The sequence below is a fragment of the Phascolarctos cinereus genome, unplaced genomic scaffold, assembly GCF_003287225.1.
Source record: "Phascolarctos cinereus isolate Bilbo 61053 unplaced genomic scaffold, phaCin_HiC Scaffold_5;HRSCAF=322, whole genome shotgun sequence".
NCBI lineage: Eukaryota > Metazoa > Chordata > Mammalia > Diprotodontia > Phascolarctidae > Phascolarctos > Phascolarctos cinereus.
Window position 1 is genome coordinate 423,269,746 of NW_027555958.1, and position 15,506 is coordinate 423,285,251.

Here is a 15,506-nt window from a genome sequence, read left to right on the forward strand (position 1 = left end):
TTTCCACCTCACAACTAGTTCCTTCCTGTTAAAGAAAAATCAGGTCTAGTACAATATTTCCCTTTGTTAATTCCTCTACCTTTTGAATGATGAAATTATCGTAAAGGCAAATCGAGAAATTATTAACTCCTCTCCTTTTGGCAGAGAAAACCACCCATCATACGTCTACATAATTGAACTCTCCCAATACTCCTACATCACCTCTCTGTGCCAAGCTCATGAACTATTTCATGAACTCCTCATCTATTTTTTTTCTTTTTTGTCTAGGTGGTCTATGCAACAGTCCAACAACAAAATTGCTTCTGTTCCTCCCTCTACGGAGCCTTCCCCAAATGCTCTGCACCATGCTCTCTGCCCTCTGGTTCCTGCATTTCAGCAATTGAAGATATCTTTTTAATATACAGTGCTTCAAACCCCTTTCTCCCTGGCTTTTACCTGTACTGCTCCTTCTGAATTAGGTGTATCCATCCAGTCACATTTCAGTCATGAGTTTCATCCCACCAATTCTCAGTGATATCTATGAGATCAAATTTGCCTTCTTGTATTAGGACATCTACTAGTTCATTTTCCTTATTGCCTAGACTTTAGACATTTCTGTGTAGTCATTTAAGACCATGATTTCCTATGAAATTCTGGGAATCTCATCTACTCTTCTTCCTTCATTGTAGCAACACATCATGGTGTCCAGCTTGGTGAGTATACATAAGGGTTTTTCTCTTTCCATCCTTAGTTTAAAGTTCTTTTGATTAGATTTTCAAGATACCCAACAAACCCCTTATGATTAGCCTTTGTTAGGTTGACTCCATCCTTAGTCAAGAGACTGTCATGCCCATATTTAAGCTACAATCTAGAAATCCAAACCCCATTTTCAATTACCACCTTGTTAGCCAGCTATTAACTTTACAAATCCATTTTTTCTTCTGCATTGTTTTTATTATTATATGCTTTATATTTGTATATCACTGCAGTATGTAAAGTGCTTTCACATATGAGTATACTTCATATATCTATCTATATCTATATCTATATCTATATCTATATCTATATCTATATCTATATCTATATCTATATCTATATCTATATACATATATATACACACACGTACTTTCTTGCTTTCATCTAATAACAGTGAGGAAAACAGAACCCATGCCCCTGTGGTCTTCAGGTTCTTGTCCAAGACACTGTAATCTTTGACAATATTATTAGGTTCCTTCTAGCAGAATCATTTGTGCTCACATGAGTCACTAGAAGTAGGTAATTGTCATCTTTTTTGACAAGTCTTAGAAGGTTTTCCATAATGTATTGGATATGTGCCCCAAGAAGACAACAGACCTCTTTATATTTGTTATCAGGTTTTCATGAGTCTTGGGAAATCCTCTGTTATATTTTGGACATGTGCCCTGGGAAGACAACAGATTTCATTGTTGTTATCAATCTGACAAATAAGTGCCCCAGGGTCCCTGAGCAGAGATCATTGACCACCCTTACTCTGCTCTTCTTTCTATGAGCCTTAGTTTTACATGATCTCTTTCATGGAAGTTTCACTCTATCCTTTACCTTCCTGGCTTATAAAGGAAGTGGTGGAAAGAACACTAGACTTGACATCAGCGAAGGTGTTTTTGGATCCTGTCCTTGCCACTTACTAAGCTGGGTCACACTGGGCAAATCATTTCACCCCCTCTGTGTCTCTGTTTCTTCATCTATAAAGGAGGGGGTTAGATTAGTTGATCTCTGTTATTTCCCTTTGTGTATGTTTGTTAACCTTTGAATTTACACATAGGGAAAGTAACTTGCCTTTTCAGCACTATCTGCTTAGCCCTGTCACGATCCCTTGTTATGTTGCCTCTTGTAGGGGGTAAGAGGGAATAGAGAGAATCTGCTTTTAGCCTCCCATAACTGGATGTTCCTTAAACTCAGAAAATCCCAAACCCAAGCTACTATTTTCCCCCCAGGTCCACCTTATCCTATATTGTTGCCTTGTACATAAGCTATGAGCTAACCAAACTGGACTATACTCTCCCATTACTCCTACATCATCCCTCCATGCCAGGCTTGTGATCTGTTTCATGAAATCCTCAGCTATTTCCTCTCTCTGCCCAGGTGGTCTATAGCCCTTTAGCAAAATTGCTTCTGTTCCTTTCTATAACACACCCCTCATTTTTATCCTGTCTCTTCCATGGCTCATATAGACCCCCTCCCACCTGAAATCAATGCTTCTACTCCTCATCTCCACCTGCTGATTTTCCTTTTTTCCTTTCAGGCTCAGTGGGAAGAATTTTGAATTTAAAGTCTGGCAAAGGAGCTGGTTTTGAATCTTGGCTCTGCTACTTATTACTTGTGTGACCTTGGGCAAGTCACCTATTTGGGGCTCAGTTTCCTGATCTGTTAAATGAAGGAATGGTACTAGGAGACCTGCAAGGTCCCTTCTTACTTTAAATCTCTATTACTATGATCCTAACTCAGGTGCCATTTCTTCCATGAAGCCTTAGGGCTTCCTTCCATTTATTCTCTCTAAGGTGAAAATTTCTCCTTGTACTTTGCCTAGACTTCCCCTTTGTGGTAATTCATTCTTCTTTGCATCTTGGTTATTTGTATATTTATTCTTCCCCTCATTAGATTGTAAGTTCCTTGAGAGCAGGTCCCCTGTCCTACCTATCTTTGCATATCCAGTACCTAGTACAGCCTTTGGCATATAGCAGGTATTAAATACTGGAGATATGATCCTGTGTGTAAGTTCATTGTCTGATGCATACTGGCTGTGTGACCTATAAGAAAGTCACTTCAACCTCTTAGTTAAGACTGTAAATTGCAGAGAAGGAGCCCACCTGACCCAGGAATTCACTGTACTGATGAAATTGCAGGTCCAATATCTATCCCCTAAACAAATATTCATTGCGTGCTAGAGCTGTGATTCTATTAACATTTTACTGGAAAAGACATAGACATTGGCCATGTGCACCCAGAGGTGGGAAGTCGGGTCTATGCAGAGCTCAGGAACATTTCTCTTTAGTCTGCGCCAGCTAACTTTACTGACTTGATGCTCCCCCGGCTCCAGAGAGGTGAATGCTTAATCTGAATAGAAGAGCTTTCTTTACTGAATGCAGTAAGAGGTTTCCAGCAGATTTTCAGCCTTGGCCTCTGCCAGAGACTTGCTTTTCATTTCTAAAGCACTTTGCCTTTCCCTGCCCCCAGGCTACATTTAAAAAAGACTTTTGCAGTAATCAGAATGGTTTTACAACTGAGAGACACAGTGGTTTCTCTACAGCACAGGTCACTAATAGAAAACATGTGGGGGTGTTTTTGGGTACACATCTGGCTGCACTTGGTGTGATTTAAAGGGTGTTCCATGCTGATGTTTTAAATGTACTTAGATGCTCACACCCCTTCTCCTGCCCTTTGACGTTATTATTATCCATGAATAGAAGGGACAGTTAACCTCAAATATAGCTCTCACTTGAAATCAACTCTCTTCCTTTACTTGACCGGCTCCCAAAATTGCATTCCTTTGCAGGAACACACATAAAAGGCAGGTCTAGATGTCCTTGCTCAGAAAGAAACAGTTGAATTCAATTTAAGAACCTAGAAAATGTCTAATTCAGCACCGAAGATAATACAGTTGGTATTTATATAGTGATTTATGATTTACAAAGAGCTTTCTTCTCTCTCACAAAAATCCTATGGTACAGGTGATGTGTTATCTATCCCACTTTAGAGAAGAAGAAATTGAGTCTCAGAGAGGTTGTGATTTGAACCCTAGTCATTGAATTTGTAATCAGGAGACCTAGGTTCATATCCTAGTTCCAACATTTAATGCTATGACTGTAGGCAAGTTACTCACCTTCCTTGTACCTCAGTATTCTGTCCTGTAAAATGTAGATATGCACACATTGCCTTATAGGGTTGTTGTAGAGAACATAAAACATATAGTACTATATAAATAAGACGTAGTATTTTTACACTTTGATGCCTCTCTTCCATATAATAGATAACATAGTGGGTACTGAAAGAAATACAAAAATAATTCAGACATGGTTCCTTCCTTCAAAGAGCCTGCCATCTGACACAGATAAGACAGGAATGCATATATACACAACTATAATGCATGATAGAATGTGATTAATGAGTAAGAGTGCTAGAAGCAAAGTGTTCTAAAAGCCAACTCTCTCTCTCTCTCTCTCTCTCTCTCTCTCTCTCTCTCTCTCTCTCTCTCTCTCTCTCTCTCTCTCTCTCTCTCTCTCTTTCTCTCTCTCTCTCTCTGTCTCTCTCTCTGGGAAGGGAGGGTAGTATGGAAGGCTTGTGAAGTGTGTCATTCTCAGAAGCTTAAAAACAGATGGGTGACTGGGCTGTTGCTCCTGCCGGCTGAAATTTCAAGGGCACAGTACTTGGTAGCACTCAGATAGAAACAACTGAGCTTCACTCAAAGTCAGAAAGAAAAATGAGGAAAGGAAACTACCAGACAGAATGCATCATTTTCTCACCTGGTCCTATTCTATTCCCCTCCCCCTCTACCCACCCAAATTGGGACAATCTCTAATCACAGGGTCTTGTATACTCAGGTCTTAAGTAACTCCTTAGATCAACTGAATTTATTTTTTAAAAAGTTCGTTGAATAGACCTTTCCTGTTTTTTGCCTTCAGTACATTTTGTGGGGACTTGTCCTAGGCATCACAGTGGCTATTTATGGCTCTGAACTTTGCATTATAACATGGTAATCCAGTCTAGTAGATTGTGAGTTCCATGAGGACCAGGACTACATTTTATTGAATCTTCAGATCATTTTCCCAGTACATAGGCTAGCTTACTGGACAAAATGCCTAATAAATATTTGTAGAAGGCAATGTCATCAAGGTACCATGGCTTGTTCATTAAGTTTTTCTCATTAGGTTTAAGGATAGTGTGGAAGAAAGCTCTGGAAAGGGAAAAAGAGGGAACCTCAAAAGAAGAATGGGGTATCTCCTTCTTTGTTCCCCTTTTATTTTCATTGTTGTGTCTGGGTAGTACTTAAAATTTCAGGCTACTCTAGAACCCAGAAATAGTGCATAATTGAAGGAGGCTTTGGAAACAGATATTGCCACCACCCTCCCATGACTACTCCTCCATACTCACACCCAGTAGTTTGCTTAACATTGACCATCTGACTTGAAGGTTTGTCCAAATATTGGTCAGTCATTTGTTACCAGAGGGTTTAGCCTAGAAGCTGAAATAGAGGTGGCCTTTTGTCTAAGGGAGAGGAAAGTTGACTATATCATGTGATTTGACCAGCACTACATGTCTCTGTCTGCTACCGATTTCCCTCTATTGATCTACTATCTTGTTATCATGTTTTATTTAATGAGTAATCAGGAGAGCAGTTCTGTGGGGCAGGAAGTTCCACCAAGTAGGGCACTTTTTCTGGGGGCAAGAAGGTAGCAGATGCTACCAGTAATTCTAACAAGGACATTAACCTCTCTCCTATCCTGAAACTGCTTCTGAACAATCATATTTAGTCATCTCCGACTCTTCATGACCCTATTGGGAGTTTTCCTGGCAGAGGTACTGGAGTGGTTTGCCATTTCCTTCTCCACCTCATTTTACAGATGAGGAAACTCAGGCAAACAAGGTTAACTGACTTGCCCAGGATCACACAGCTAGTAAGTGTCTGAAGCCAGATTTGAACTCAGGAGGATGAGTATTCCTGGCTCCAGGCCTGGCATTCTATCCACTGTGCCGCCTATTAGACTGATTTATTTTACTGTGGTGGTTGAGTTTTATGTTTTGGAAGGAAGAAAGCGAAATCAAAATTTAAAAACTCTGGGAAGTTCAGCTGTTTGATATTTGGATGGCTTTCCCTGTGTCTTGGTGCTTGTGTTCCCCTGTGTTGTAGGTATTCCTGGGGAAGTCTTGTGTGTTGGGCTTTGCTGTAAATTGCTTGATGTCTTAGACACAGTACACCAAGGGCCCAGCCAGTCATGACTCTATACTACACGGTCCTTGTTTATGAGCACTTTCCTACTTCCTTGGGGGTATGTGTGTGTGTGTGTGGTGTGTGTGTGTGTGTGTGTGTGCCTGTGCACGCACATGCATACGCCAGACTCTCTAGGATCCAGCTTGCAATTCTCACCACCAACATTATCATATCTTTGAACTAGATAATAAAAAAGGAGCATTAATTCTAAAAGGTCACTGAATGTGTTATTGCTTACCAGAGGGAGAAGGGAAGGGTTTCCTCTACCTCTTCTTTTTACATAAGTTATTTTAAAAAATTTTACAGAGGTTAATTTTAAAATTAGCTATAGAAGGCATAGGCAGCTAGGTGACACCGTGGATAGAACACTGGGCTTGGAATCAGGAATACTCATCTTTAGGAGTTCAAATCCAACCTCAGACACTTGCTATAGCTGTATGACCCTGTATTACTCATCCGTAAAATGAACTGAAGAAGGATATAGCAAACCGCTCTAGTATCTTTGCCAAGAAAATCCCAAATGAGGTCATGGAGAGTCGGACAGGACTGAAATGACACAGCAGCAATAACATAGAAGGTACAGGATGCTGGACCTGGAGGGGTGAGATGCAGAATTGGGAGTTTCAGTGATGTGGGTGGTCAACACTGCAGTGACAGGTGCTTCTGGTGCTCAGTTTTACGACACACAGAGAAACGTGACTTTGGATGGCCTATAGTACCGATTCATCTTAGGGTAGGTTCTCAGTGATGTTGGATGAATGTGGTTCTCAGAACAACTTTCTTTTTCTTCTTTTTTTTTTTTTGCCAAGAACTATGAAAAACATTTTCTTGGTAATTCAATTTTATTTTCTCTTTCTTTCCTCCCATTTCCCCACCCATTAAGAAGGCAAGAAAAAGAAACCCCATTGCACATACATATGTGTGTGTGCGTGCGTGCGTGTGTGTGTGTGTGTGTGTGTGTGTGTGTATAATATATAATCATGAAAAACAAATCATTACATTAGCCATGTCTCCTCTCCCCAAGAAAAAGGAAATCAGCTTTCTACCTGGAGTCCATTGGAATTGTATGACAATTGATCACTGTGCTGATCAAAATTGCTAAATCTTTCAGAGTGGATCATCTTTACAATATTGTCATTAATGTATAAATTGTTTCCCTGGTCATGCTCATTTCACTTAGCTTCAGTTCAAATAAGGCTTCCCAGGTTTTTCTGAAACTATCCCCTTCATCGTTTCTTACAACACAATAGTATTCCATCACATTCATATACCATTACCTGTTCATCCATGCCCCAGTTAATGGGCATCCACTCAGTTTCTAATTCTTTGCCACCACAGAAAGAGCAGCTACAAATATTTTTGTTCATATGGATCCTTGTTCCTTTTCTCTTTGAGGAATGGACCTGGTGGTGATATTGCTGGGTCAAAAGGTATGCCCAGTTTAATAGCTTTTTGGATATAGTTCCCAACTGCTTTCTAGAATGATTGGACTTCCCTCTCATCTATAAGACTTACCCAGGCAAGACACTTTGTGCTGTGGGTGGGAGTCTTAGAGGAGCACAAAAAGAGCCAGTTGCACATGTACTGGCATTGCCTTGCTGAAATATGCTCCTGAAAGTTGCACTATGGGAGCAGACATGCCCCAGGTACTCCCTTGATACAAAAGGCCTCACAGTCTGTGCTCCCTCTCTGAAGTTCCATGGTGTCTCCTTCTAGTTGTTTTTAGCGGTTTGGAGCTGGAGAATAAGAAGGGATGGCCGTCCTGAGACAAGGGCACACTGAGAGCAAGCAGCTGCCTAACGTTGTTCAAAAGGAGCCAGGTTGAAGGGACCAAAGAATAAATGAAACAAAATTTTAAAGCATTTTTATTTAAATTTTTGAGTTCCAAATTCTATTTATCCTTCCCTCCCTGCCTCCCCTGCCCCTTCCCTGAGACAATAAGCAATCAGGTATAGGTTATACATGTGCCGTTATATAAAACATTTCCATATTAGTCATTTTGTACAAGAAGATTCAAATAAAAGAAAAAAAAGAAAGAAAATGAAAAATAGCATGCTTCAGTTTGAAAAATAGGATTTTAAGGAAAAACTACCTACTTTAAATTTTGCCGATGACTGGATCTGTACTGAGAACTGGATAGATTCCAAAACTTGCCCAATTGCAATCTGACCATTACATGTTCTAATTAGAAATTTGACTGGTATCAGAGAGAAGATTGTCAATTTTGATATTTATTAGTGCTTGTATTGGAAAGATTGTCAGGGAAGGACATTATCTAGTTATCAATTTTGAAACTATTTAATAAAAGAAAGCTTTAGATTTATTTGTAGACATACTAGAGAATTGAGAATTGGGTTTATTTATTTATTTATTTATTTATTTATTTATTTATTTATTTATTTATTTATTTATTTTTTGGTAGGGAGGGTTGCTTTAAACCAGTGGTGTGGGATGTGCAGTAAATGTTTAATGACAGTCTCTTTAAAAACAAAGTATTTTTTGATATGCTATTAAGTTTGATTTGCATTATCACCACTTTCCCACTGCTTTCTTTAATTTAGACAAACAATAAATCAAGTCCCGTGTTGTAGCATTTCCTAATTTCCAAAGTGTAAATGCTCACACTGAAAATTTAACAATAGACTTTCTTGAGCTGGTCTGAGTTAGCTCCTGCATGCCACTGGATTTAGGCAAAAAGTACCCTCATAAACTTTTATTCTTTATTTATAAACTCTTCCACCAAAGGCCTGCTCCAGTGGCCTACAAGGCATTAAATTGATCCTGGGTCTGAAGGCTATGCCAATGGAAGATAAACTCTGGCATGTTCTACCAAGCTGGAAAGGCTTCAAGTACAGACCCTGTCATTGTCAAATGATGAGAGAGTCATCACAAGGCTGGCCATGGGCTAATTGAATTTTTTAGCTGCATCAAAGTCATCTCCTGAGAGATATAGTGGGATTATGTTTTGTGTACTTCAATTCTTTAAATATTGAAGCATTTGCAAGTCTGGGTCATACTTTCCCAGAGATATGGATTTTTAAAAAATAAATATTTTTTCACTTTTTTCCCCATTAGCAAAACCATATTTTCAAATAAAATGAAAGAGTGAGCTGGATTGTATTTATCCAAACTAATCTTTGTCTCTTAATTACCAGGAAAGAAAAAAAATCAGGCTTGTTTTCAAAGCCGTGAATATCTTCCTGGGTAACTTATTCAGAAGACAGGAGAACAAATCCTCAAATTCTATTTAAAACAAACTTCTAACCTCCCGCTTCACTCAGAAGGGTGTTCCATTCTTACCATTTGTACCTAATGGCTTTCTTATAGTTATTATAATGGTGGCTATCAAGGAGAATCATCACAATAAATGTTATCCTTCTAACTTTCCAAAGCACTTCATGAATATGTTCACATTCTGCTTTTGCAACAACTCTTCAAGGTAAAGTCCACTTCAGATGCTTTGAGAATATATGATGAAAACATCAAGAACGAAATCTTCCATTGGCCTTGCCCCACCTCTCCCCCAATCCCTTTCTTTTACCATCTACCAAGATGAATGGGTTCACTTGATATAGCCTAGATATTATATTATATCATATTACATCATAAGATATCATATTATAAGCAGAGAGGAGATCCAGGACCTATTTGGAAAAAGCAAAGGAGGCAGGGAAGGTTCATGACACTTATTGTCATTTTCAGAATGTTCTTCACTTTACCTCTGCTGCTCTGCCTGGTTTCAACTTCACAGAGCAAGAAGCCCCTCCCAGGATAAGCTTATCACTTCTAAACTCACTACCACGCTGCTACCTCATTTTGATTGATGCGACCTCCCTCAGCCTCCTCTCCCCTTTTTGGAGGGCTGAAGGTTTAGAATACCATCCTCCCAATGTCTTCCTTTATAGAGGGCAGAAACTGGACTCAGCTCATTCCACTTTGCGTCTACTGCTTTGCTTGGTTTCAACTCCACAGAATTGGATATCCACACTATCTCCCTCATTCGATTTCCTCCCTTGCTTTGTGTGTTATCTCCCCCTTAAATGGTAAACTCCCCGAGGTCAGGAACTTTTTTTTATTAATTGTATCCCTAGTGCTTAGCACAGTGCCTGGCATGTAGTAGGCATTTAAAAATGTTTATTGGATTGGACTTCAGAAGTCCTGAAACTTAGGGAAAAAAAGCTTTCAGACAGTGTCAGTGGAAATGGGTGGGGTGGGTAGGGAGGGCAGAGATGAATTTCTGGCAAAGACCTCCCTGTTCTCCTCCTCACTGATATTCCAGGAAACATATATTTTGTTATCTGAGTAACAGATTGAGGTCAGGTTGACCTCTTTAAATATCATGGGCTACCATGTCTTCTGAGAAGGCTAAAATAAGGTTCTTTCCAATCTGGAACTTATTCTGAAGATTATCTAGTTTTTTTTTTCCTTTTTTTCTTGCCAAATTTTTGGTCACTGGTCTCTTCTTTCTATGTCAGCTGAATTTTGACCTAGAGACCACTACATTTTTAAATGATAATTTTTTATACCATTTAAATTTCTGAATATATCCTCCCATCCCTACCTATTTCTTGTTACAAAGAATAATAAGAAGAAAGAACCAAAGAAGTTCAACAAAACTGACCACCATATCAACAGTTTCTCATAGTTCAGGGTGTCCCAGAAGTCTTAGTGCAGTTTTAAACTTTAGTTTGTTTCACAAAAATCTTTAAAGTTTTAATAGCTTTAAACTACACCGAGACTTTTGGGATATTCTCGATGTGTAAGTGATATTGGAGATAAGAAAGAGCCACTTGGAGTTTATTGAGTGGGGCAAAGAGGAGGAAAGCATGGCCACACTTAAACACTTTAGGGAAATCACTCTGGCATCTGAGCGGAAGATGGATTGGAATGGAGAGACTTGAAGCAGGGCAATCAGAAGGATACTGTGATAGTCCAGATGAGAAGTGATTAGGGCTTGAGGTAGGGGGTTGGCTGTGTGAATGGAGATAAGAGGACATAGACTAAAGATATTATGAAAGTCAAAACAAGATTGGACAACGGATTCGACATGTAAAGTTTGGAAGGGTTTGGGGAAATGCATTCTGTTTTGGGCATGTTGAGTTTGAGATGCACGTGAGAGACAGAGTTCGAGATGTCTAAAAGGCATTTGATGATATAAGACTGAAGGTCAAGAGAAAGACTAGGAATGAATTTATATACTACAATCTGTTTACCTGTTCTCCAATGAAATAGACATCTCTTTTCTAGGGCTTTGCTACAATGACAGTTATTGTGACTATTTTGGACAAATAGAATGTCTTTTTTTGACCACTTGGGTACGTTGTCACTGTCATTGTTGAGTCATTTTCAGAAATGTCCGATCCTTTGTGACCCCATTTGAAGTTTCTTTGGCAAAGACACTGGAGTGGTTGCCATTTCAGCACGTTTTACAGTTGAGGAAATGAGGCCAAAAGGGTTAAGTGACTTCCTCAGGATTATATAGCCAGTAAGTGTCGGAAGCCACATTTGAACTCAAGAAGAGGAGGCTTCCTGTTCCAAGTCCAGTGCTCTAGTCACTCTGCCATCTCTTTGTTGCTGAGTCATTTCAGTCGTGTCTGACCCTTCATGCCCCCAGTTAGGGCTTTCTCTGTTTGGAATTGTCTAAATACTCTGGAGTCTAGAGAAAGTACCAAAAAGAATTCGTGGTTACATAGCATGTTAAGGTTTGAAAAGCATTTTATTCACTTTATTTCATTTGATCCTAATAACAATAATAACTACCATTTATATAGACTTACTGTGTGCCAGACATTGTGCTAAGTGCTTTACAATCATTGTTTCATTTGATTCTCATAACTCTGAAAAGTAGGTGTTACTATTATTTTCATTTTACAGATGAGGCAACTGAGGCAAATACAGATGAAATGATGCCCAGGGTCACAGTCCTATCAAGTAGGTACCATTTTACAGATGAAAAACCTGAGACTCAGAGACATTAAGTTAAACCCAAGGTAACCCAGATTATAAATCTCCAAGGTAGTATTTGAACCCAGGTCTTCCTGACACCAAATTCAGCACACTAACCACTAGGGCATGTTGCCTCTTGGTAGACCATTTCCCCAAGGGTGTGAGGCTTCTCTAAGAGATCTCTGTCTAGGAGGAATTATGGCCCTGAGACATCTGCTTCTAAATTAACTGCACATACATGGCTCATCCTTGGGCCTGATCAATCCAGAGCTTTGAGGATATATTTACAATAGATTTAGATGCAGATCCTTGTAGTATTAAATATACACAGGCCCAGTGAAGGGCAACCTAATAGATAAATATTCTATTGCAAGTTAGAAAACCTGGTGTTTTTGTTAAGGGTGTGTGTGTGTGTGTGTGTGTGTGTGTGTGTGTGTGTGTGTGTGTGTGTGTATGTGTGTGTGTGTGTGTGTGTCTGTGTTTTATCCTGAGTCAGTGTGTTGGAGTGAAAAAAAGCAATTGCCTCAAATTGAGGGAACCCAAGGCCTCATCTGTTTCTGAGAAGCCTTGGGCAAGTCACTTAAACTTTCTAGACCCTGTTTTTCTCATCTCTGATACGAATGGTTTTGTCCTAGACCTAGAGCATCTCTCCAGTTCTCTCCTATCTCTGGTCTTTTATGGAATCCTGTGGAGATTATCTTCCCTGCTAGGGGGTCTCACAAGGGTGCTTCTATGCCTTTGACCAAAGTGACTCCAAGCACAAGTTCAATGCTGTGCAAAGTAATTTCCCTTGTGTTACTAAGGTCACTGGAAGGCAAATAATAGGTGGCTTTACTTGTTATTTGCAAGTTTTTTTTCCCCCCAAAGGAAGCATCAATGGAAATTCCCAGTTTTCCAGGAATCTGGAGGACAGAAGGAGAACAGATCATACACTTTCCTTTCCATAGCTCCCATTTGGGGACAGCTTGCTTTCATTGTGCTCCTGGACAAACCCCAATCTTCTGCCTAGAAACCAATGACAAAGGGTAGATTTTTTAAAAAGGAAACTGCCACAATAAAGTACAGTTTCTCTAAATACATAGCTATCTTGAGTCCTGGCAGCGTCTACCTGCAAACAAAGGAATTGTCATTACTTTAGAAGTTCAAGATTGCTATTCCAGCACTCTAGAGATTACTGGGTTTTTTCCTCCCTCTTAAGAGCTTCTCTTGCACTTAGGGAAGAGCAAAGCTCATGTAATAGTTGTATTTTGTCTGAAATAGAAGTAAGGACTGTTTTCCTTCTTATATTTTTATAAAAACCTCCTTTTAAATAAATTGAATTTAGACAAACAGTAAAATCAATATTTCCAAAAAGGAAGAAGTTTTTGAAAAAAGAAATACCTGGGTGTAACTTGGTAGCTTTATCAGTAATACTTATTAATTATTCATTACAACTCTGATCTTAGTGATTTTATTTCCACTATTTCTAACTTGGAGATATATTCTTTCCATCCTTGTACATGGCTTTGAAACTTCAAGCCAGCTTTGGGGTAAAAAACTACTGCTTTTTGGAGTTGCCTGGCTTCTGTTTGTTTTAAGTAAAAGATGCTCTGTTTACTGTGCTCTGGTTATTAGAGCTAATTAAGGAGATGGCCTCAGTCTTTCATTTTAGCACTCCTTATCAGCTAGAAGGAACTTTTCCTATAGCTTTCTTTCATGTGTAATAAAAGGAGAAGCAGAGAAAAAGGCATGCTCTGCATTGATAGTGGTGTACTGTATAACAACTGTCTATGTTTATCTATAGCTAAACTTCTATCATATTTTAATCTCTCTCTATCATCTATATTTGTGCCTCTATCTATCATATCTATAATCTCTCTCTTACACACACATTCTATCCATCCATCCATCCGTCCGTCCATCCATCCATCCATCCATCCATCTATCTATCTATATCTATCTATCTATCTATCTATCTATCTATCTGTCTGTCTGTCTGTCTGTCTGTCTGTCTATCTATCTATCTATCTGTCTGTCTGTCTGTCTGTCTGTCTATCTATCTATCTATCTATCTATCTGTCTGTCTATCTATCTTAGAGATTCTTTTGTCATGGATCCCTTTGGCAGTCCTATGAAGCCAATGGATCCCTTCTCAGGTTATTATTTTTAAATGCATTTAAAATAAAAATATATAGAATTACAAAGGAAACCAATTATATTGAAATACAGTGAATGAACAAACAAAATACTCAAACTTTTGATATATATGCATGTATGTGTATATCTATATATACATAAATTTGCATATATGCTTCTTTCAACTTCAGTATTACCTTCAACTGATGTTATTTTCCTTGAGGGCAATACTTCCTTAAAAAAGAATAAGGCTTCCTTATTCCTGAATTAATGGCACAAAAATATAAATATTTTGTTATTGATTTATCCCCCAAATGTGTGGTACGTTGAGATGAGTACCATACATTTGTAGGATAAATCAATGACACTATGTTTCTTTACAGCTTTTGGTGCCATTTAGCGGTGAGATGTCTTATTCTTTTCAAAGGAGTACTTCTCTCGAGGAAAATAAAATCTGTTGAAGGCAATGCTGAAGTTGAAAGAAACTTCATTTAATTTTGAGAGAGAAACTTCATAAAGGCAGTGTGGTATAATGAAAAGAACACTGGATTTGGAGAGAGAGAAAACCTAGGTTCATGCCTTCAGCCTCCCACATCCTTGTTATGTGACTAATAGGTAAAATCATTTATGTTCTCTGTGCCTTAACTTTGTCATCTGTAAAAATGAGGAAAGGACTATATGAGTCCTTGTTTAATGCTGCCTTAGCCTCCTTGAACATGACAGGTGCTCAATTTATACTTGTTGAATGGATAAGTGATTAGATGAGGTGTTATTAGGCAGTCTTAAATTTGCTTTAGCAGGTAACTTATCTATACTTTTCTATGATCTTTTATTGTTGCAACTATTTGTTAAGACTATTCTAGTCCTATTAGGTTCTCTCTGTCACATTTTGCTTTTTTATGATATCTCATTGCTAAGATTATTCTTTTACTTTCAGGTTCTCTCAGTCACACTAACTCCCCGTCTATGAGCCCATCGCCAGCCCTGACCACAGGAAAATCCACGGAGAGCCACTCCACCTACATCGAGGCCCCAGTCAGTATTCCAAGGACACTTGCCTCCCCACTGAGCGCCGTTGGGTCTCCTTTGAATGCTCTGGGCTCTTCATACCGAGTCATTACATCAGCCATAGGACCTCACTCCTTATCCCTGGCCACCTCTCCAGGTGTCAACATGGTTGGTCCACCCAATTCTCAGGTAGGTATTGAGTTCTCTCTATGTACATCCTCACTGTTTATATGATTCCCACTAACCTACTTTCACTGTTGTGCTCTCTATAAGTCTGTTGCCCTGAGGATGGGAGCAATCCCTCCCAAATTTGAGAGACTATTCAGTTTAAAAGATCATTACTGAAAAACAAAACAAAACAAAACTCAGGCCTGACAGGAGGTGAGCCAGACTTGATCTCAGTTGAATATTCTTTGTATGTACTTCATCTCATTTCCAAGCATCTCAATGAAGTTGATGAACATAGCACCTTTTAGCTTCTCTCGACCACTAG

General features: G+C 39.0%; 1 protein-coding gene across 2 annotated transcripts in view; it reads left to right on the forward strand.

The window, feature by feature from the left end:
• Window positions 1-15,506, forward strand: part of RXRG (retinoid X receptor gamma) — a 201,938-nt gene that overhangs the window by 129,462 nt on the left and 56,970 nt on the right. For both annotated transcript variants that reach the window (XM_078154554.1, XM_020988596.2), the window contains one exon: window positions 14,943-15,202. In XM_078154554.1, coding sequence (XP_078010680.1) covers window positions 14,943-15,202 — 260 coding nt within the window. The remainder of the gene's footprint in view (window positions 1-14,942; window positions 15,203-15,506) is intronic.